The 25286-nt window shown below is 37.6% G+C and overlaps 1 protein-coding gene across 3 annotated transcripts in view; it reads left to right on the plus strand.

The window, feature by feature from the left end:
- The window catches only part of Scgdelta (sarcoglycan delta), a 436735-nt gene that overhangs the window by 171978 nt on the left and 239471 nt on the right, over nt 1-25286 (plus strand). For all 3 annotated transcript variants that reach the window (XM_069847984.1, XM_069847983.1, XM_069847982.1), the window contains exon 4: nt 14261-14456. In XM_069847984.1, the coding sequence (XP_069704085.1) occupies nt 14261-14456 (196 nt within the window). The remainder of the gene's footprint in view (nt 1-14260; nt 14457-25286) is intronic.

Consider the following 25286-nt stretch of genomic DNA (forward strand, 5'->3'; position numbering starts at 1 on the left):
AGCTGACAGTCGGGTAAGTTTAGTGCTAAAATAAAGAACATAATTTACAAAGCTTATTTCTTTATTAAACTTAAGAAAGAGAAAATGAAGATTGTAAAGGTATCCCCGTCACGCCATGAAGGCATTTGGGGGGCATGGAGGTAGAGTCCCATGCTTTCCATAACCTCGGCACTAGAATGAGGTGGTGTGGTCGGCACCAGTCTCCGACAGCCTTTTACCCCCGGGAAAGACCTGGTACTCAATTTTATAGGAGGCTGAGTGATCCTCGGGGCCGTTCTGGAAAGGAAAAAAAATTTAAAAGTTATTTTTTGTAATCTTTGAACCTGAAAAAATGTGCATGCGTTCATTGTAAAACCGGAAATAGATACGTATAGTTACAGTATATATTTATAATATGAAGGTTACAATTTAGGAATCTTTATATGTGAAATAAAAGTTATGACTTTGTATGGTAAAGGTTACAATTTAGGAATATTTATATGTGAAATAAAAGTCATGGCTTTGTAAGGTAAAGGTTACAATTTTGGAATTATATATATATATATATATATATATATATATATGTGAAATAAAAGTTATGGCTTTGTATGGTAAACATAGAGCATTTTTGAATATTGTTATAGTTAATAAAACTGTCGTAGGTCTACAAGAAAGAGTTTTAAATATTCAGGATATCAAATATTACATCTATATGACTATGATTTAATAAAAATCATTTCAATATTATAAAGCATTTATAGTCCTTAAAAATAAAGAAAATCAGAGTTACATTGCTCAAAATAATTATTGCTGTCATATGATAGAGTCAGAGAACTATTAAAATCGATAGAAAGGTACAAGAGTATTGATCTATATTTTTTACACATCCACATAGATCAAAATTGCAATAGAAATATGAAAGAATTCATTCATGATCAACTTAAGTAACACAATTCAGATATAAATTTAATCGGTATCAACATATAATACGCATGGGTCTAGAAAAAGAACTACCAATACAATAGATTAGGAGATGTTAGACGCCTACGAAGAAGATGAAAATACGCATTATGAGATGAAACAGGTCAACAAATCAACTAAGACGACGACGACGACGGTGATGACGTACTACAGCTTAAATAAGTTTTATCATATTATATTACTTGTTATATTTATTACATGAGGTTCTTTTCTCAATATCGCTTTCTAGAAAAACAAGCCAACACTGAATGACAGAAAAGCAAAAGCATATGGAAATGTAAAATTCAAGAAAATGAGTTTGGTAGAGATCAAACTGTTACAGAAGCGCAAACAAAAGCAGGAGTTAAGGTTGACTGTTCAACAACTACAACATACTCGAAAAAAACGTCAGCTGAACTCTCTCTAGCCCTACTTCAGTTCAGAAGTCTACCCTTGTCCCCAGGGAGTCTGCAGTAAGAACAAATCTAACCCCTAACAAAGCACGCTTTCTATAAGATATTATCGCTACCGCGGTCAAAACAAGGGCGAGTTTTTAACATTCCGCTTTGAACGAATGCTTAGCTAATTCCTCTACTAGATAACATCAGAAAGGCTGCTATATGACTCGGGAACACGGAAGAAACACTGAAAAAGCACTGTGTACTACTGGAATTTTATCTTCCGTTAACAACGAGAAAGAGGTGATAAACATGTCCCTGATATCCAACCACAAGGAAAGAGAAAAGTGTAGGGAAATTGGAGAAAAATTCAGTATTAAACACTTCGTCATTTTGTACTTCCTTCACATGTTTCAGTCCTATTTGATTTTCAGAAATCACTGTTACATATTAAAGAGATACAATGACATGAAGTCAGTACGACTCTCTACCTGCATCTAAAGAAATACATAAAATTACATTGAGAATTGAAGCCCAACAGTGCCCATTACTGTGGAATCTCGGCCACCAAGTCACTCAACTGAGCGCGTTCCTTGTATAATGACAGTTGATTTAATATAAAATGTCAACATACATGTCGAACTTGGAATCAGGCTACAAAGGGAAAAACACTGGAGGAGAGGGATTCGATCTGGTGCTGTGGGTTGAACTTCGGCGTAGCTCAATGATTAGAGCGCTTGGTACGTAGAACCAAGGACCCGGGTTCGATCCCTTGCGCCACAAAGTGGTCCAAAATCCATATTTTGGAGGACAAAAGTAGAAAAATGACATGTAAAAGAATGAAATAAAACCCTTTAATTATTTTTCCTATATAACTGAGTAACACTGAATTGATAATCTTAATCAGCGAAGGTGGCTCCAGAGCGAGATAAGAAGCCGGTAACATGCCAGATTTCGCCACCCAGCATTCTTACTCAGCAAGTTCCGCGAGTCTGCCGTTTTCTTTGTACTGTAATTCTGTTATAAGTGGTCGATTCCATTCATATTTGGTATCAACATGTCAAGTAGTTCTTTAGGTATGTACCATGTTTGTTTTTGTTACATTTAATGTTATTATAGCGTGTCAAATTAGCATGAATGGACACGGGACAAAATATAAATGTAACCATTGAGTGCAGACTTGGCTAAGGTAGAGAGGAAAAAAAAACATCCTTTGTTCCGTCCCAAAATATTTTTTTTTTCACTTCCTCGAGTGTTTAACTCTATTTTAAATGAAGTCTTAAGGTGCGCAAATTTTCAGAAGTAATAAATTATGCGCACTATTCCAGATGTAGTAGTGCAATTTTTCTCGGTTACAGTTATTTGAATATCTGTGAACCGAATCTCCTTCCGAAGTACAATTTAGGGAATTAAAGGTGGCAGCTTTTTAATTATGTATTAAATAAGCTTTCCGAGGTTCTCATCGTGATAGTAATGAAAATTTAGAGAAAACTTACCCCTGGAAAAAGTCGTGGATGTCCAAGAAAGCTTTTCCATTACAGCAAGTATGAGGTCCAAACAAAAGCAATCCTGAGAATTAGAGCTTATATACAAAACAAGTTTACTACCTGTAACTACTGTATAAAGTTTCATAAAAATCTGTTAGACAGAAGAAAAGTTATTAATTTTGTCTGAATACATCCCCTATAAAGGGCAGTTTCTCTTTTACGAACATAATCAGAGTTTGTACACAAAACAAATGTACTACGTGTAACTACTGTATAAAACTCCATAAAATCTGTTAGATAGGAGAAAAGTTACTAATTTTGTTTAATTGCGCCTCCCTATAAGGGGTAGTTCCCCTTAGAGCAACGTAATGAAAGCTTGTATACAAAACATATATGCTACGCGTAACTACTGTGTAAAATTTCATAAAAATATGTTAGAAGGAGAAAGTTACTAATTTTGTGTAATTGCGCCGCCTATAAGGGGTAGTTCCCCTTATACGAACGTAATCAGAGCTCGTATACAAAATATATATGCTACTTGTAACCACTGTGTAAAATTTCATAAAAATCATTGAGATAGGAGAAAAGTTACTAATTTTGTCTAATTGCGCCTCCATATAAGGGATAGTTCCCGTTATACAAACGTAACGAGAGCTCGTATACAAACATATATGCTACCTGTAACTACTGTGTAAAATTTCATAAAGATCTATTAGGTAGCTGAAAAGTTATTAGTTTTTCCCGCTAAATTTGCAATCTGGACCACTGTGCGCAGGAGCGAATTTTTCTCCTCTAATATCAATAACAAATGAGCCTAATTTAATTTCAATTAAATATTATTATCACAGAAATATTACTTTCATAGTAGTGGAAAAAATATTTTATGCAACACGATACTTAATAGATTTTATTAACTGGTCGCCTCATGAGATAAACTTTCTACTTATGAATAAAATCTTAAGTCTCTTGTTACATAAATTACTATTCTTTACGAATATTGTTTGAATGTTTCTTTACAAAACGCATTTATGGGTTAAAATGTATAAATAATACACATTTAATTTTAATTATTATATAGCATATAATCTCATTGCAGTGAATTGTCTTTATTTGGCGATGTAAGCGTAAGTTACTCCCTTTAGTTGTGAAAGATAATAATTTCCTTGGAAACTAAACTGTGTAAGGAAGCATTTGAGCGCTAGTTCGCCTTAGTGTTTTCCTAACCCGTCAGGTCTTCGATTGGGTAGCGGCGGAATTTACCTCCGAACCGCCATATTTCACAGACACAAACACTTGGGAGTGTCAAATAAGACAAACGCGACAGAGCACCTTGCTTGTAATTGGTGGTGGAACGAAGCATCTGCCACTTGCGCGTCCAATTTCTCCACTCTACGTATTAAAAATCGGCCAACTACCAACCCGTCCCCCCATTAGCAAAACTACATGAGCTGCTTGCATTGAACGACGTACATGCCAGAATGTTTATTCTAATGTCACAGTCTCTCATACTGGGAAGAAATGAAATAAAATTTGTTTAGGTAAATTATCTGACATGGTTTTTTTCTCTTTCTCTTTTCAGTGATTGTAACACCTTTATCAGCATCCAGGAGGCGTAAACTTTTTAGACTAGTTCTGTTTCCACAATATTTTGTTTCCCTTTATTTCACCATTACTGATGTACGAGTATTTCTTCTACCAAACAAAAATATGTTATTTTAACATGCAACATAAACAGAACTAAATTGAAACAAATAACTAATTCATCGTTTACTATCATTGACACTTTTATCTTATTTCTTGTATTCTCCAACATTTTCCGCTATATTATACCGGGTGTAAATGAATGGTTTGCACAAAATCCTAGGAATTGCAAGAGACACGAAGAAAGGTAATTTTATATAGGAAACTCATGATTAGAGACGTGTATTTATGGTGATAGAGTCGTATGAAATTTTATAACCTTTTGTTCTTATTTTGATTGTTGTCTCTTTCTGTTTTGTAAATGTTTTTTCTTAATCCAAAGATATCGCTTGGCCCACCAGGTCACCGGACATGAGAGCACTTCATTTTTATTTCTGTTGGAATATCACCATAGTCTAGCGTAAAAAATTGCAGTAGAGAATGAGGAGGAGCTGTTTAACATTTTGGCGGCTTACATATTTCAATGAGTTATGCGAAACTTAGTCTATCGTTTCAGTGTTTTAATTAACTGGATAGTTGAAACAGATGCTCAAATTATATAATAAGAAGTTAAAAGTGTGAATGATAAAGCAAAACACAACGATTACAAAGCAAGAAACGACAAACAGTAATTCAAAATAAAATTATTAAACTAACCTACATTTAGACTGGCGTAGCATAGCAAGAAGAATACCTAGTCATGGTTTCGTTGAATTAAACTATTTGTCTTATTTTCTGTACAATCTGTAGAATCTTGTACAGACTATTTACTTACACTCTGTATGATTTTCAAGCGTGGATGCAGTATATTCATTGTACCATTTCGTTATCGGGCTACTCTTTTCGCTTTTCATCCACTTCTCACAAAATAGCTTATAGGCCACCTGTGTTACCTAAGACTTGCGAGTTAAACCCGTGCCTCAAGTTTGCGCTTGGTCGTGGGTTCGTGTCTCGCTTGAATTGGTGATTGTTTTTCTCTGAGGTTTCCGTAAATAATTCTGTCAGTTAATTTCATGACAGATATTTGCATGGCGAATTCTCTGAATTATCTCTGAAAATATCATTCCGCTGTCGCTATTTCCAACGACCCCTTATAAAAAGAAGAGACAGATTGATGTGGACGTCATGATTTTAAACAGTTCAATAAATATTCAAGACATTTTTTTAACCTACCCATATTTCTTTCACCCTTACCTACAAAACTCTGATGCTATTGCTATTATTATTATTATTATTATTAGTATTAGTATTATTATTAACTTACCACGTAATTAGAATTCCTATATACAGATTTCCAACAGAGTTTCGGAACTTCAGACCGAAGGGACTAAGAGATGTTGACCGTCCAGGAATAGGGGAGTGATCAGTTAACATGGCAATGGATCACATCTATGGTTTCATGAGATTTCTGGTAATAATTTTATTTTTACTTTTCAGCGACTTAGTGGGAATACTTGCAAACAGAATTTCAGTAGGCCTACAGTTTCGACAATTTAGACTGGGCCATATCATGAATAGGGTGAGAAATCAGTTACAATTTGGCCATGGAACATATCTATGGTGCCATGAAGTTTCTAGGTAATAATTTTTTCTTTTCAACGAATTAGAATATCTGCAAACAGAATTCCAGTAAAGTTTCGGTACTTCAGACTGAGAGGCCAAAGAGACGTTGGCATCCCACGAATGACGGAAGAATTAGTTACAACATGGCAATGGATCACATCAATGGTATCATGAAGTTTCTTGATAGTAATGTGGCACCCATCTGGAACGTTCTGCTGGTGTCTGGTTGCCTCGGGAGTCGCGCGTGCGTCCGGCATAAGGGAGGGCGCAGAAAGGCGATGAGAAGGAAAACTACGTGACGCTAGCCGCGGTGCGGAGTGAGAGGGGAAGAAAAGCGACTGCGACTGGGCGGAAGCAGGGGAAACGTCTGGAAACAGATTGTTCTGTGAGTTTCGCAAAGCCACGCCAAACGAAGATTCGAGAACTTGCGATTTAATAAATAAAAGGGGCGAGTGAGTGAGCGGCGAGTTAGTTCAGTCAGTCAGCTGCGAGAGAGAGCTAGTTAGTCAGTCTACACGTGAGTCTTCGAGCGAGCAGGGAAGCCAGCCTTCGAGACCGGGGTTCGACGAGAGGAGGACCGTAACTGTGGCAGCGACCAGGCGATGATCTGAGTTCGACGTGCAGTGAATTTGAGTAGGTCCGCAACTGTGGCAGCGCTCCAGGCGAGTGCGGCGTATCCGGAAGTCCTGGGTTCGAAGTGCAGTGAACTGTATCTGGAAGACTTGAGGTTCGACGTACCGTGAACTTGAGTGAGTGAGCTTGAAGAACTAGCCAAGGCGAATGAACTGTGAACTGAGAACTGACAGATTTGTTTTGTACATAGTGCTTTGTGAACATTAGTTGAGATAAGGAGTACATTGTTGTTCTTCTCAATAATTTACGTGAATTGTCATTGTCGTTCTGTGGAGTGCAATAACGACTACGGTGTTGCTGTGTTGAGTGGAATACTCATTGTTGACGGGTGTGTGGTTAAGTAATAAATAAAAGTCACATTATTGTTGTTTAAAAGTTACAGTAATAATAGCCTACTTTCAGGAGCTTAGTGAGAATAACTGTAAACATAATTATAGTAAAGTTTCGAACTTCTAGACTGAGGGGACTAAGAGATGTTGCCGTCCCATGAATGGGGAGAACATGGCCATGGAACTCATCTATGGTGCAATGAGTTTTTTTTTGTAGTAATAATATTTTCAGTAGCTTAGTGAGTATACCTACACTTCAGACTGAGAGGACTAAGAGACATTGGCAATTCTACGAATAGCGTGAGGGATCAGTAACAACATGAAGATGGAACATCTACTGTATCGTATAATAAGGGTTCTCGTCATTTTTATTACTTTTCAGCAGTATAAATACCTGCAAAATATCCAACAAAAGTTTCGAAACTTTGGACCAAGGGAACTAAGAAAATTTGGGATCTTCTGGAGAGGTGCTTGGTTCAGCAGTGACATAGGGGCGGGGCAGAAATATAGTTTAATTGATGTTGTCATCATCATCATTATCATAATCACTACCATCGAAGGCGTTTTCGGAATGACTTGTGTGTAGTCGTATGAGGGATTTGCAGCTCATGTGAAGCCCTCCGAAGAGATTTCTGTGGTGAACGCTGGAAAGATATCCATATACGTTCTGTGTTATCCTCACTTATTCCAGGCCGGTGTGCATGACACTTATGTCCACAATACCAGTCTGTATGAAGTTGTACCACTTCCATATGTTTAACCTGGAGGGTATTCCTTTAAATATTTTGAAAATTATTGTTATAGACGTAATGAAATATTCTGTTCAAATTTTACGTAATCACCTGTATACCTAAATTTCCTTATATTCTATTTGATTACTAATAATTATTGAATAAAAGTTCTTTCCCAAGGGTAGCTTCCATTTGAAAATAAAAGTCGTAAATAGTGATAACGCAAATGTTTATTTTTATTTTATTTGTTTAGTATGCTGTGTCTTTTGGCAACACTTACTGAAGGGCAGCTACCCTTGTGGGATCTATATATAACACACAAGTGTGTCCGAGCATAGTTTCAATTAACTATACAACACACTGATGCCATTTTCAAATGTCACCTGAAACACATTAAAGGGGTTATTCATTACCTGACATTTTTTTTATTTGCTGTGACACATAAACCTCAGTGTCTTCATTATGTAAATTATAATTTCTGTCATTAAATTGTGAATTTGTAAACTAGTGGCGCAGCCAGGAATTTAATCAGGGGAGGGGCTGCCAAAACAAGATGTCGCTCTTGCGAAAAACGACACTGCTCAGATCTCAGATCCATAGATCACCTATTTATTTATTTATTTATTTATATTCATTACTATTACATAATATGTGTTCCAATTACAGTAGGATATATTATTTTGATTATAACTAATAGGCAACTAGAGGTTAACATATTTTCATAAGACTATTGCTATATATATATATATATATATATATATATATATATATATATATACATACATATCTTGTTCTTTATGACATAAGATACACATTTAAATATTTAAGCATGATAAATTACGAATCAGCTCTAATAATTCTTAACAGTACTTAAATCATTGACCTCAAGTAATGCTTTACATCACTTTTTTTGTACACTTAGCGGCAAAAAGAATGGGCCGGCCGACAATTTCTAAGTTCCAGTGACATAACATTGCGCATGCTCGTCTCGTCTAAGCCATAGTTCACTAGGTAAAACATAATTAAACCATTTAAATTTGCTGTATTTTGTTTAAGAGTCTAAAATATGTAATAAAATCGAATGGCGGGTTGATTCTAGATACATCAGGGCCCTTGAAGGGTGAAATAATGATAAAATTGATAAATACAAAATCAACCGGAGCGAATATGAACAGGAAAACCATGTATTATGCCGAACCGGTATTAACAGTCACAGTAGCGTAAGTCGTTACGGCATTGGTCTATTGAACAAGTTGGTAGTAGCAGCTCAAGGTTCGAATCTCCCCCAATCTTCTTTTTTTAATTACAAATTTGCCATCACATGTGTCTCGCAAAGCTGTAATTATGTGGCGATATCTCTCAGAATATGCCCAAACTCTAATAAATAGTAAACCTCCCTCTCTCTTTCAAGCAATACTGCTATGTGTTAATACAACGTTCTGTCTCGTCATTACGCTTGAAGATGGCACAGAAACAATAACTCATTGCCCTGGTTAGCATAGGTTATTCTGCGTATGCTACTCTCCGACAGGACTTCGATTGGAAAAATGTCATTTTCTCCGACGAGGTAATTGTCTCCAATAGCAACGATAGTACTGCCCTAGTTTATTCTATGAATGGCCACCGATACGATGAACGCTTCGTGAGACGAAATAACAAGTCGGGTTGCGTGAGGGTCACGTATTGGAGATGGATGTCATACGATGGGGTAGGGCTTCTCGAACGAATCCACGGGCGGTTTACGGCAGAAGTCTACGAACACATTTTGGCAACTATAATGATCCCTTCCGCCCGAAAACGATATCCAGAAGGAACACTTTTCTTCCAGCAGGATAATCATCCTATACACACCGCCAACCGGATTCAAAGATGGTTTACGAGGAGGCGTGATGTCGACCCAGTCGACTGGCCTCCAAATTCACCAGATATGTATCCGATTCAAAATTTGTGGGCTACACTCAAAAGGATCCTACGCTCTAATTGGGCAGAACCATCACCCATTCGGACACCTGAGGAATTGTGGGTCAGAGTTCTAGATGCGTGGGAGGAGATGGCCAAGAATTTAGACTTGTTCCATAATCTTGTGGACTCCATGCCGCGCAGAATGAGGGCAGATGTTGACGCAGGTGGTTTGTGGACGAGATACTAGTCCCCACCACAGGCCTAGTTTTGTAAATATATTAAAAAATTGTTTGTTTTTGTTAATTGAATTATTTATTTGTGTTTGATATGCGTCCGGTTTTTTAGGATGTGAAACAAGTATTTTTGTTTATACAGGTCAAGTCTCACCTATTAATAGCTCACAGGTGATGGGCAATAATATTTTTACAAGGAAGGCATAACGAAGTTTGTTAACAAATGCCATTTCACATTTAAACTAATAAATTAAGTAAAAGTTAAAATAAAAAATAATAATTTTACCGTACCAGGAGGCGAACTCACAACCTCTGGTACGGATGTCAGACTTCTTACCACTGCTCATAAGGTTGACTACATTATAGACGGACGACTTTCAATGAAGAGACACCACAGCAATGCCTTGCAGTGGGTTACGTTTACACGAGTGAACCGCGCGATAGAACTTAGCATTTCTATCGACCAAGAGTCGGCCCATTCTTTTTGCCGCTAAGTGTACATATTGTATGATAAGGAAAAAAATCCAAATCCTGTTTATTTGATAGATGATTGTATGTTCGAAGCATTAATAAAAGTGTAGACCTTTTATGAGATTGTGTTTTTGATGTCTGTAAATAAAAGAGAGATTGCTTTTTCAATTTTGATTTACCAATATTGAAACAAATTAGCTGTAGGAGATCAGGGTTGTCTATTAAGCCATTTATGGTTTTGAACAAATACGTTTGTTGTGCTGTTATTCTACGATTACTGAGAGATTGTACATTAAATTCAAGAAACATGGATTCATAAGATTGGAATATGTTGTAATATGAATGTTTTTTTCATATATAGCAGTTTTAGGATTTTATTCTGTACTCACTCTAGAATGACCGAGTGTGAGTGATAGTGAGGGTTCCAAACTATAGATACGTACCAGAGATGAACAAAACTAACTGCCGCTCTCGCTCGCTGTGTTAGTTGCATTTGTCTTTCGAGTCTCGTCTCGTCATTCTCGCTGCGCTTCGAGTCTCGCTCGTCATTCTCGAAATAGCATTTGGTCGGCGTGAAAAGATTTCGTAACTTTCAATAACATACATCATTCAAATAAATAACATAAATGTTTAAATGAGACAAAAACACAAAACAGAACAGTATCTTAGTTACCAAATGTTCTGGTTCTATTATGTGCTAGTACCTATGGTTATATAAATAGAAAGAAAAACAATTCTCAAATAAATTTGCGTTTCTAAGAAACATAAAACATAACGTTAATATCTTTTTATTTGAGATTGTACACTTGATCTTAAACATATGAAAAGAAAATTCCTAGCCTTTTAATAAGGGCCTAGTAATTAAAAAAAAAAAGACTGAGGCACGGATTATTATACACTGAAAGGTAGAGATGTTACAAATAGTCTACTTGATTTTTATAAATATACAGGGTGTTTCAAAAATATGGGGCATAATTTCAGGTATGTATTTCCCACATGTAGACAATCAAAATAGTTCATTACAACATGTGTCCGGAAATACTTCATTTCCGAGTTATGGCCTTCACAACATTCAAATTCACCGGAACGTTTTTCTTTCCGCAGGTCGTTGTCATTACAGAAGATGTTCATAATGTCCACCTCCTCCTTGAATACAGACCTCACATCGATGTCTCATTGAACTGCGAACACGATCCCAAACTCCAGGAGTATTGCGTAGCTATGTCCTCAGAACATGCCACAATTCGATTCCGAAGGGATTCCAAATCAGGCAAAGGAGACGAATAAACCAATGATTTTAAATGGCCCCACAAGTAGAAATCGAGAGGGTTCAGATCAGGTGAGCGTGGAGGCCAAGCAATTGGGCCACCTCTACCTATCCATCGACCAGGAAACCTTCGATCCAAGTACCAGCAAGCCGTACGACTGAAGTGTGCAGGAGTGCCATCATGCAAGAAGTGAATGTGTTGACGATTGATCAGTGGAGTGTCTTCTAAAATATGAGGTATGGTGTTTTCCAGGAAGTTTGTGTACGCCTGCCCCGTAAGTCTGTTTACAAGTACAGTACATGGGGTCCAACTAATCGATCACCAATGATACCGGCCCACATGTTGAGGGAGAACCGCACCTGGTGATGAGGTGGAACAGTTGTACGTGGGTTTTCATACGCCCATACATGCTGATTGTGGAAATGTGTTATGCCATATCGTGTGAACTGTGCTTCATCTGTAAATAATACTAAGGCAGGAAAGTTCGAATTTACACCACACTGCTGCAAGAACCACTGACAGAACCTAACTCGTGCAGGGTAATCTGCTGGTGACAGGGCCTGTACACGTTGCAAATGATAAGGATACAATTGATACTCTTTCAACAGTCTCCAGACAATCGTATGAGGAACATTGACTTGCAACGCTCTCCTTCGTGTGCTGATAGAAGGAGTCATGTTCACAGCCTCCAGAATCTCCTCCTGTACTTCTGGAGTTGTAGATCTTGGTCGTCCCCTTCCCAAACCAGGAGAGTTAAATTTTCCATACTCGCACAGACGGTAATGGAGACGTACAAATGTCTTCCGATCTGAACATTGTCGCTGTGGGTACCTCTCCTGGTACAAACGACGAGCCAGCGCAGCATTGCCGCCCGCCTTACCGTACATGATGTGTATCTCTGCCAGCTCTTGATTTGAAGACATGTCGCACAGTCTACGCCTACACAACACTGAATGTAACCTTCGCCTCGGAATGAACTGTCAGAGTGCCCTCTTAATGTCTCCTTTGAAGGCAGCGACCTACGGAAAGAAAAACGTTCCGGTTAATTTCGATGTTGTGAAGGCCATAACTCGGAAATGAAGCATTTCCGGACACATGTTGTAATGAACTATTTTGATTGTCTACATGTGGGAAATACATACCTGAAATTATGCCCCGTATTTTTTAAACACTCTGTATAACAGTTGCCAAACTAGATAAAAGTTCAGTCAGGTATAAACAACTACTGATTTCGGGAGATGAACAATATCGAGTCTTGGTAGACTCAAAACCAGTCTTTACGTCAAGGACGCGACGTAATACAACATTGTCTTGCGGGTTTTCGGCTTTGCGGGCGCTGCTAGTCTCGTTTTCTCGATCGTTGTTCGTCTCTAATGCGTACTCCAATTTACTTCGTATTAAATTATTAAAACATTTTAAGACAGTTTCAACATTCCTGATATCTTTTGAGTTTCTGTAGATGAAACCTACCAGTTCGAAGACTCTATTCGCAATTGTTTTTATATGTGTTAAAAAGGATAGGTCATGAGAGATTAAAAAGTAAATCCAGGCGCTATAGCCCTGAAGGGCCCAGTCCGACCAGCCGGCTGCTGGCCTCACGTCCACATGCCGAAGCAGAGGTGGACGATCATCCAACCAGAACGGAGGTATCGTGTGGTTAGCACGATGATCCTCCCAGCCGTTATAGCTGGTTTGCTAAACCGAATTTTCGCTACCTATCGTAGCTCTCCAAGTGCATCACGATGCTGGGTGGGTACCGGTCCCATACACTGGCCGAAATTTCATGAGAAAATTTCTTCCCCCATGAGGAGGTCATGAGAGATTACCACTCCTAAATCACTTACTGAAGTAGCCTAACCCTTGTGTTATTTATGGTGTACGTGTAATCCAGAGTCGTGAATAAGTCCAATGAGTTTGATCACCGAAGGTGTGGTGTGACAGATACATTTGAAATCTTTACTGGATTTCAACTACGACCAGAAATTGTTAATACGAAGAACAATTAACCCATTAATAATTATTATTTTGAAACTGCTGATGCGAAATGAATCAAATTAAATATATTGTGTTCGTTATCACTGATTGCACTTCAGTGAATATTCGCCATTAATTTAAAAGAATAAATAAAAAACTTTAGCCGTTCCCTGTATCTGCGCCACTATTGTAAACCAACTTTCATTTACGCTACGTATATACAGTAGATATAAGATAACTTAATTTCTTATGTAGTCACTGAGGTAATTGAGCTTTCAAAATTTTTGTTTTCTATCAATTTTTTCGTTCAAGAAGAACTTTTTTTTTGTTATTTAACTACGCTGTATCAACTACTAGGTTATTTAGCGTCAATGATATTGGTGATACCGAAATGGTATTTTTGGCGAGATGAGGCCGAGGATTCGCCATAGATTACCTGGTATTCACCTTACGGTTGGCGAAAACCTCGGGAAAACCCAACCAGGGAATCAGCCCAAGCGGGGATCGAACCCGCGCCCGAGCGCAACTTCAGACAGTTAGGCAAGCGCCTTAACCGACTGAGACACGCCGGTGGCTAAGAACTTTTCACAAGTCATTAATGGTAATGCTGTTGATACTGGTAATGATAAATAATGAATGGTCTGTGTTCCAGGATGTTGCGGGGTGGGTCGCTGGCGTCCGACTGGGTGGAGGACACCGCGGCTCAAAGCTCAACGTACAACTTTAAGGTGGGGATCTACGGCTGGCGCAAGCGGTGTCTGTACCTGCTGATCCTCGGTCTGCTGGTCATGGTCATCGTCAACCTAGCCCTCACACTCTGGGTGCTCAAAGTTATGGAGTTCTCGTCGGTAAGTGACGCCCAATACACACACTGATTGTGTATTGACGTAACTTAATCTAATAGTGAACTTATGCAAACCTTTTGCGCAAAATACACCAATTAACATAATGTGAAATTGAATATACAGTCAAGTTTCATACACAGGGTGAACAGTAAGCATGGAATATTGTTAATAACTTCTTAAATTTTAATTTTACAAAAAAAAAAAAAACTTTTATACAAAAACTGTTTGAGATAAACCATACAATATTATGCCAGTGTTCGAAAACAGTTAGTTATTCAGGCATACAGAGTGTGACAGTAAACTAATTTTTTTAATGACACCCTATATTAAAATTTACATATTCCGAATTCCATTAAATTTTATATAAGAATGCGTAGAAACTTTATCCATTCTCGCGTTTCTTGTCTCTTAACTATTTATTAAACTTGTTTCGTCGACTTGAAAATTCGAGACAAATAAGTATGTAAAATCATGCTGACGTATAAGTAACAAAAACAATGCACTGAAAGACACTACAATACCAAAAGGCGCAGAAAGTGTGTTGAACGTAATCCAAAAGAACCAGTACCATCACAATCTGAAAAGTATGAAGATATTAACTCGACGTTTAGCATGGATTTATATGGCCTACCATGATGTTCATTGACAACATCCCAATAATTAATAAATTAAATAATTTACATTTCAGAGAATTCTTAGAAAAGTAGGCCTACATCGAAAAATAGTGGTTTTCAGTGGTGGGTGACATATGCAATATTCTAATGAAACACGAAAAAATTTCAGACAATAGGAATATCTTGTACTACATCATGCACCAATAACGTCATGTGCTATTGAAAGAATTTCTTGCAATATAAAATCATTCACTGCAAAAATCACGACGACAATGATCACGGCTCAAGCATGTGTTTACTAGTATAGCTTCAGAATGTCGGGAGTTGACTGTAATCCAGGAACACGCAGCGTCGACCTGTTTGTTTACATCCTTATCCGTTCCATTATCTGTGTTCGGCGTACTATATACCCAATGTATCTTTGACTTCAGTCTTTGGGTAGCTGGAACACGAAGCCTAATAATAACAGTAATAAAAAAGTAATTCTTTCAAAAACATGATGTGAGTTTATTTTCTGCCTTGAGTGCATCTGCTTCTATAGAACAGCATTAAATCTTCCATTACGTTTTTGTAATGTATCTGCATACTGTGTACTGTACTTTTACACGATTCAAGACTTGTGACACTCGATACACTTTGTCAGTCTCCTTATTTCCATACTTTTTTTCAATTCGTATATGATAAAAAAATGAAGTGGGTGAAGATGATCTACGTTCGACTGAATTACACGGTTCCGACATAAAGCAAATTACTCGTATTTAATCACGTACGCGTATTGTGTGCTGACGACTACTCCAGTGATGTCATTTTCGCCGACGTAACCTAATCAACTCATACTATGCGCCTATCTGTGCACATGACTGACTTCTGTTTCTTGCGTGCGAAAGGTGTGGAACGTGTCTCGTTAGTGCCTAATGAAGGGAAAGATGGCTTAGGTCAAGAAACTTACAGGTCTGTAAGCAACACTGCCATAAAAACAAAGAATATCATCATTATGATCACCAATCTTGAAGGTACTTTGATTGCATCCTCACTTCTGTGAAAGGTTTGAAGGATACGTTGATCAAAATTACTTCGGACTTGACAGCTCAGGATTCTGACGCTAATTCGGAATGCCTTGAAGCTAATACAACATGGTAGCACGTGCAACTAATGCAGCTGCAGATTGTCTTACACTTCGCATCAGCATGCAATGTGCTGACAGCTTACATTAGAGTGCTCTGGAACTCAGTAGACAGCATTGTCAAATCGTAAAGCGCAACACATTCACAAATAGCTGTATGAATTCAACATAAATACCAGTACCAACAACACAGCTTTTACTCTTACCAATAACTTTGGAATCTGTTCCAAACTGGACCGCAGTCTCAGCGATATAACTTTCGTTGAGTTATTTTTTTCATCCTATGTCTAGTAGACAGTAAAACGTAATGGTACTAATTACACTGAACAACAAATTTTTACTTTTTGTCTTGCTCCGAAATAAAAATAGGTGAATATTACTAATATATGCCCTAAATCTGAATTTGAAATCCAAATTGCCCCAATTGATAAAATTACAACAGACTAGACATTCAAAATGCCTCATAATACTTACAAAATGTGTACTTGATATAAAAATGTTACATAGTTTAAAACACAAAAACCACAACAGCACTAAAAATATGTTATGTGTAAGTATAATGAGAAAAATCTAGGAATTTGAACTTACATTTAAAAGAATTTTCTGGATGATTTCTGTTTATAACTAGACCCGGGACTGTCTTTTACAAGGAACCAACAATAGTCTGCAAGCATGCTGGATCTTCCTTTATATCGCTTTTCCATTTCAGATATTTCTTTATGAAATATTTGCCCATGCTCGTCGCTTACCGCTACAAGATTGGGAGGAAGAAAATCCAAATGAGAATGTAAAAATTGTATTTTCAGAGACATATTACAACCCATTTTTTCATATACATTTTACATGGTTTCCACAACAAGTTCTATGTAGTTGTCTGCCGTAGAATTTCCAAAGAAATTTCAGCAAACATCTTTGAAAACTCGCCGTGCCATATTTTTCTGTAACGAAAAGTTTTTCTTCAAACAAAGAGTCAGCCATACGTAACTTTGCGAATTTGTGAACCTATGAAAGTGCCCTCTTTTAATTTGCCTTCACTCAAACAGGTAAACTTTTCTTTTAAATACTGAGAATCACACCTTTGTTTGTTCATTGCGTAGACCTCACTTTGAACTGTTATGAAATTTACTGATTAGAAGGGACCAATATCTGCAAATTAAGCTTTCAGGAATAACTCCCTGTAACGTTAATTTAAATAATTTCGAGGGAAAAATTGTTCCGGGGCCGGGTATCGAACCAATATCTGTTTATTTGTTAGAAATACAAAAGAACATTCCAACAACCATAAGAAACCGGAAATAGGTCATGAACTCATAAAATGCACATGCTTTTGTTTTGGTTTACAACCTCCAACCCGCGCCAGAGTGGTTATCGAAAAGTGAAAACATAGTATAATTATCTTAAAACCCTTACGTGATACGAAGAAAAGAGATGCACTTTCGGATTTAGCGCACACTAAACCATAAGGGACACATTGTTTTTAGTCGGAGTAGAATTCTTGTTGTTCAGTGTTACTTGAGTCACCTATTTGAGCAATGAGATATTGAAATTGCCGGCCTTTTCTGTCCAAATACTTTTGTATCTGCTTAAGAGATTTCCCTTTTTCTGTCTGTTATTATCTGGTTGGTGTGCACTTAGAGACGAAAGAATAATTAAGACTTATAATAATTGAACAGTTATCCCAAATAGAAATCTAACCAACAAAAAATACATAGTTGCTTTTTTAAAGGAAATGTGATCTATTCTAAGGAAGTCACAACTCCTTTCATTCCCTAAAACGCTACACTCTTCAGAAGTAGCCTACAATATTTTTAGATCTTAATGTTGGTCTTCTGACGAATACTGATCTAAATGCAGTAAAATGGCGGGTGAAAGACAGGTTGTTGTTACCTCTGGTTCAGCGAAACAGATAAATAAAGGTCGTAGGGGGGGGGGTGATGAACTTCACGGAATGGAAGAATTATAAGAATAAATAACGAAAAAATTTCGGTAATCCATACAAGAATAGGAAAGTACATTTAATAGCAGGAAAATGCGCATCTATGAAGGTGAGTGGAATACCTACTAAAGTTTCTATTTGATATCGTGTTCGTCTTCGGATGGAATCCTCATTATATATTCTAAATAAGAAAGACAATTTATAAATTCATAATACTTCGAAATTATATCACTAAGGAGATATTTAGAATAATAGTTTTAACTTTAGTACAATCGTGAGTACAATATGATATAATGAATTGGGGTGGAGTAGCATCATCTTTACTTAATCCATTAATTTTATTACACAGAAAATTAATAAAAATTTGTCTAACCAAAAATATAGATTATCCAACAAATTTATTTATACAGATTTTAAAGTATTAACTATTGAAGAAATTTATGAATATAGTTTACTAACTTACTACCACAGAAATCAAATAAAACGTAAATCTAATCGACATGAATATCGTACTCGAAGACAAAATTCTACTTTCCCATTAATTGAGCCTAAATATCATACAAGTGCAGTTTTTAAACATGGTGCTAGTTTCGACCCAAGACTTTATAATAAAATTCAAACCATTTTCCAAATTTGAAATATTAAAAAAATTGAATTTTTTTAAAAAAGAATTTATAAAATTATTCATAATATTAACAAATGTGTGTATTTTTTACCCTTTATTTCTGTCGACTGTATTCATGTTTTATTGAATATCACTGGCTTCTGTCTAATTGTCAATTTATATTAAATGTGTTTTTTTCTCTTTTTCCTCATCTTTTTTTCTCTTCTGTGTTTTTTATTGGTTTGAATTAAGTTACTTACTGTATTTATTAAACTGTCCTTGTAAATTTTATGTTATATTATTGGCTAAGACCACACCGTACACGAGCTTGGCTCTTACAGTAGTGGCTAGAATCATTTTTGTTTTATAATTTTAATTTGTACTCGCTAGCTAGCTAGCTAGTTTAAAAAAATGAAATACTGTATTGTAATATTAAAATATACAACATATTTATACACTAAACACATTATTATACACTGTGTCCCGCCTAAAACATCAATAAAATAAAAGTCCACAGCTCTAATGAAAAACGTATTTAATTGAAACTGTTAACATTTTATAATACCTAAAGAGTTGCAATTTCAATACACTTCAACATGATTACCGTTTATAGCACGGCAGATGTCGAGCCTGTTTTACACCTCTCTCCAGGTATGCTTCAGCATATCAATAGTGACATTTTGAATCGCAGGTGGATTCTGAGCTTCAAATCGAGATCAGTCACTGGTGTTCTTTATTCTTGATTCTTGACGAATCCCCATAGAAGAAAGTCCAAGGATGACAGATCTGGTGACCTTAGCGGCCAAGCGATTGTCTCGAATCCTCTGCCAATCCACTGCTTGGGTAACTAGACAGCTGTTTCTTAAATCAGTAAATTCCATGATTTGCGGACATAATTATGCCTCTTTGAGATTGCGACCGCTGATGTACGATATCTGAAGGACGAATCGTGTGACAGCAGAGACCACTTGCGGGTAATTCATTCATTCATAGTGTTCTCTCCACGGGCAGGTTTTTCAGCGCTCTCCAATCTTTTCTATTTTCGTCCTTCCTCTTAGTCGCCGCATATGATCCACTATCTTAATGTTGTCTATCATCTGACATCTTCTTCTGCCTCGAACTTTTCTTCCATTCACCATTCCTTCCAGTGCATCCTTCAGCAGGTGGTTTCTTCTTAGCCAGTGGCTCAGCCAATTTGTTTTTCTCTTCCTGATCAGTTTCAGCATTATTCTTTCTTCACCCACTCTTTATAATACAGTTTCCATTTCTAATTGTGTCTATCCATTTCCATAGCTTATGCACATTTCAAAGGCTTTTAGTCGTTTCTCTTCACTTCGTCGTAATGACCATGTTTCTACCCCCATACAATGTCACACTCCACACACAGCACTTCATTAGTCTTTGTCTTAGTTCTTTTTCTAGCGTCCGCAGAAGATGCTTCTTTTTCTATTAAACGCTTCCTTTGCCATTGCTATCCTACTTTTGACTTCCCGGCAGAAGCTCATGTTACTACTTACGGCAGTTATGGCATACTCGAAGAATCTGAAATTGTCCACTTGTTCCACTGTCTCATTTCGAATTCGAAAGTTTACCTTCCTCCGATAACCATGGTTTTCTTCTTGTTTGCATTTATCTTCATCCCATACTGTTTGTTCACAGCTGTCATTGTAAGAAATAAAATACAAAAATAATTATAGTCATAGTAAGTAGCCTAAAGAGGACGTAGTATATCCGGAGTTGAATGGCCAAGGGTGCCTCGAAATACCAGAAACATAGACCTAATCTCCATTTTAGTTTGGTTGATAGGCTTTCCCCTCTACTCGCACTCTTTATCATCCGTGAAGAGGAAGATGCTACTGTCCATCTTACTAACGTTCGACTAATTGACTTTGAACATAGTGAAAATTCTTATTATTGAAAATGTTTACCGGTAATCTATATTTCATGTTATTGTTGTTTATATCAACTGGCACATTAAAAAGCTACTGACAGCAGAAGATAAATGTTTTCTTCATCGCTAGTTGCTACCAGCGTATTCCGAATCTCACCGGACCGGTGGACAACAATGACGTCATGCTGCAGCGAAATAGGAACAAAACTGCTGGAAGGTTCAAATGACTATCATGACGGCTGTACTAGTTGTTGTCTGTGCTATACTAGCAAGATTTTGCGAAATTTCCGTACCGTCATCTCGTTCAAATAAAAGAGAGCATAAACAATTTATTTCTTGAAACAGTAGGCTTAGTATCTAATAACTGGTCCGTTGACATGTTCGCTCATAAGCCATTAACATATTGTTTTTACGTTGTGCTCATTACAAACAGTACAGCAGAACTAAAGCAGAACACACCGCCATGACGTCCACATCTGTGGAGTAACGGTCAGCGCGTCTGCCCGCGAAACCAGGTGGCCCGGGTTCGATTCCCGGTCGGGGCAAGTTACTGGTTGAGGTTTTTCCGGGAGTTTCCCTCAACCCAATATGAGCAAATGCTGTGTAACTTTCGGTGCTGGACCCCGGACTCATTTCACCGGCATTATCACCTTCATCTCATTCAGACGCTAAATAACCTGAGATGTTGATAAAGCGTCGTAAAATAACATACTAAAAAAAACATCATGACACAACAGTGCACGATGTCATTCGTCTGCTAATTCCCACCGTATACAAGAACCAATCAGATTCACTGATGGCGGCCACCTCTGCAAGCTGATGGAACCGGTGCGACACCGGTGTAGCATCAGTGACGTCATCGTTGAAATTCGGAACACCGTGATGCCATCAGATTGCTCAGCGCTGAGATTCGGAATACGCTCTACTCTAAGCATACACAACGGGACAATCTCCACTGTGTCACTCCCCCCCCCCCCCACCCGCGACTTCATAATACAAACTAACATCCCCTATTGAATTAATTATTAGTTGAAAATATTGTAAGAACGGCACTAAAATATACTGAAACATGTAATTGTCAAACATCTGTGTCACTATTTTATATCAACTTATGTACTTTATTTAATATTTTATTATCTTGTGTGTACAATTTGGGGGGGGGGTGCAAGTATAAGAGATAACAGCTACTGCTCTGTTACTGACGGACTCAGTGCAAGTAGAAGGAGAAAAGAAATGCCTTCGCATCCTCTCAACTTGCATGAACTGTCGTTTAGGTGAAGTGGTCAGCAAGTTGCAAGAGCAATATGGAAGCATACACTAAATTCTTAGAGAAGGAATTTAACTTCCCTGTCTGAAAATCGAACACTGTTAACTGATTTGTACCTACGTTAAAGTCATAGATGAGAAGAGGGGTATAAATAAAATTGAAATATAATGAATAAAGACGTAATGTAACACATATACGTATTTAAAGTACAGTACGCATATGTTTTTAACTAATCTATTAGCTTACTGACCACCTCTCCACCCTTAAACCAGAGCTGAGTACAGAAATTTATTCTCTCTCTCAAGATTCCGACTTAACACAAACGTTTCGAGTCTAGTTTCTTTCAGTTATGCCTAAGCCCCCTTGAGGCAGCCATTTAGTAGCTTGGAAGAGAGAGAGAGAGAGAGAGAGCGAGACGAACAAATGACGAGCAAGTTGCGCGATAATTAGGCCCTGCGGCTGATAACGGACGTGACCACAGCGAGTCTAGAGAACAAAACACTGTCAATACCGCGCACCAGAACAACTGGGGGGAGAGGGTGAGAGAATACTGCTGTAATGGAATTACAACGGTTCAGCGTAAGGCACTTATCCACCAGTATAAACCTATCCCTCGATTATCCCATCCACACAAAGTAAACCAACAACTGGGAATGCGGCGAAATCTTTCGTTCCTTATTTACCTAATACACAGGATGATGCACGTACAGTATCTGTACAGGGCTTGTTATTCTTGGTTTTGTTGATAGAAACGTGTTACATTAACATGAATCCGATTCCAAATACGTACTCTGTTAGTGTCCATTTTGATATGCAGGCTTAGGGATTCTTAAGCATGAATACAAAATAATAGGATATGAAGTTGAGTTGTTACTGGACCATACACAGTGAAGTCGCAAGCTACTAATAACCCCCTCCCCATGCACAATCTGTTGACGTTTGCAGCCAAATATTGTGCTGCTGTCCTCAAGTGAAGGTTCTTCCGTGTCTCGTACTCTAGTGGTAAGTAGTGGAATGTTCGAATGTATAAGCTGAACTACAAAGCAAAATATAAAACAATACAGCAATAAGTTAAGGAATTCGGTCCTAATTATTTTTCTATTGACAGCGAAATGATAAATACAAACTGTACTTACTTACTTACTTACTTACTGGCTTTTAAGGAACCCGGAGGTTCATTGCCGCTCTCACATAAGCCCGCCATTGGTCCCTATCCTGAGCAAGACAACATCCAGTCTCTATCATCATATCCCACCTCCCTCAAATCAATTTTAATATTATCTTCCCATCTACGTCTCGGCCTCCCCAAAGGTCTTTTTCCCCCCGGCCTCCCAACTAACACTCTATATGCATTTCTGAATTCGCCCATACGCGCTACATGCCCTGCCCATCCCAAACGTCTGGATTTAATGTTCCTAATTATGTCAGGTGAAGAATACAATGCATGCAGTTATGTGTTGTGTAACTTTCTCCATTCTCCTGTAACTTCATCCCTCTTAGTCCCAAATATTTTCCTAAGCTCCTTATTCTTAAACACCCTTAACCTATGTTCCTCTCTCAAAATGAGAGTCCAAGTTTCACAACCATAAAGAACAACCGGTAATATAACTGTTTCATAAATTCTAAATTTCAGATTTTTTGACAGCAGACTGGATGATAAAAGCTTCTCAACCGAATAATAACAGGCATTTCCCATATATATTCTGTGTTTAATTTCCTCCCGAGTATCATTTATATTTGTTATTGTTGCTCCAAGATATTTGAACTTCTCCACCTCTACAAAAGATAAATTTCCGATTTTTATATTTCCATTTCGTACAATATTCTCGTCACGAGACACAATCATATACTTTGTCTTTTCGGGATTTACTTCGAAACCTATTTCTTTACTTGCTTCCAGTAAAATTCCCATGTTTTCCCTAATCGTTCGTGGATTTTCTCCTAACATATTCACGTCATCAGCATAGACAAGCAGCTGATGTAACTCGTTCAATTCTAAAACCTCTCTGTTGTCCTGAACTTTCCTAATGGCATACTCTAGAGCAAAGTTAAAAAGTAAAGGTGGTAGTGCATCTCCTTGCTTTAGCCCACGGTGAATTGGAAACGCATCTGACAGAAACTGACCTATACGAACTCTGCTGTACGTTCCACTGAGACACATTTTAATTAATCGAACTAGTTTCTTGGGAATACCAAATTCAATAAGAATATATATAAAACGTCTCTCTTAACCGAGTCATATGCCTTTTTGAAATCCATGAATAACTGATGCACTAAATACAAACTGTGTAATTAAATAATTAAGAAATATGAGGGAACGAAAAATTTAATACTGAAGAGCAGTAAAAGACATTGTCGTTACGTACGAATCAGCCGCCGTGAGTGCGATTAGCAGTCTAGCCCTGGCTGGTTCACCCTGTATTAATATAATGAGATTTTACCATTGGAGATTTTGTATTCACAGTTCATGTTCGGAATGACATCTTTGTGGTACCTGGCAGGCTGCAGATCTCCAGAAGACATGTCCAGCAACTCGCCGCAGTTCGTTTTCCGAAATGGCTCGAATTTCGTGCCGGTTATTTTGAGTTCCTTAAGTGAATTTGGGTTATTCACGTAAACTTTACTTTTCAGTGTTCCCCATAAATAAAATCGCAGAGATTTAAATCTGGTGATCGAGCTCGCCATAATTCACGACTTACTACCCTGTCATCAAGCACTTCCTGAATGGCGGTCATTGACACATGAGCAGTGTGAGCTGTGGCGTTATCCTGCATGAAATAACTATACAACTTTTCGTTCTCACTCAGTTCATTAAAAAATGAACAGAGTATAACTTGAGGGGCTCACAACTAGAGTGGACCAAGTGCACCAGTGATCAATTTGTGGATTAATACAATCTCGGATGAAGAAAACTTAGATTTATTCATTGCCATAACAAACAAAGTCCGTAACTCATTTGTTACTCCACAGAGGGCAGCATTTCCTATGGAAGGTGAAGGTTGGTAAGCGTGAGCCAGGAACTTTAAGACTCAATATCTCAGAACTATTCCAAATGAACTTGGTCCACTCTGGTTGTGAACCCCTCAATTATGTATATCTCTGTGCGTTGACTGTTTCCTCGAAGAAAATACGGCCTATCGGTCTTCATCCGCTCATTTTTATGTCATGTATCGGTTATTTGTATAAACGGTGTGGATTTTCACTGCTCCAGTTACGATTCTTTTGAGTGTTTACGTAACCACTGAGGTGGAACCATGCTTCGTCACTATAAAAAATTAAGGTGGAGTCAAGTAGTCCATCATACACTGACTGTTGAAACCACATGCAGAACGCAAGTCTGCTCTGTTAATCGGATTTCGTTAACCACTGAACTACATGAATTTTATAATGTTTTAATT

The sequence above is a fragment of the Periplaneta americana genome, chromosome 15, assembly GCF_040183065.1.
Source record: "Periplaneta americana isolate PAMFEO1 chromosome 15, P.americana_PAMFEO1_priV1, whole genome shotgun sequence".
Lineage (NCBI taxonomy): Eukaryota > Metazoa > Arthropoda > Insecta > Blattodea > Blattidae > Periplaneta > Periplaneta americana.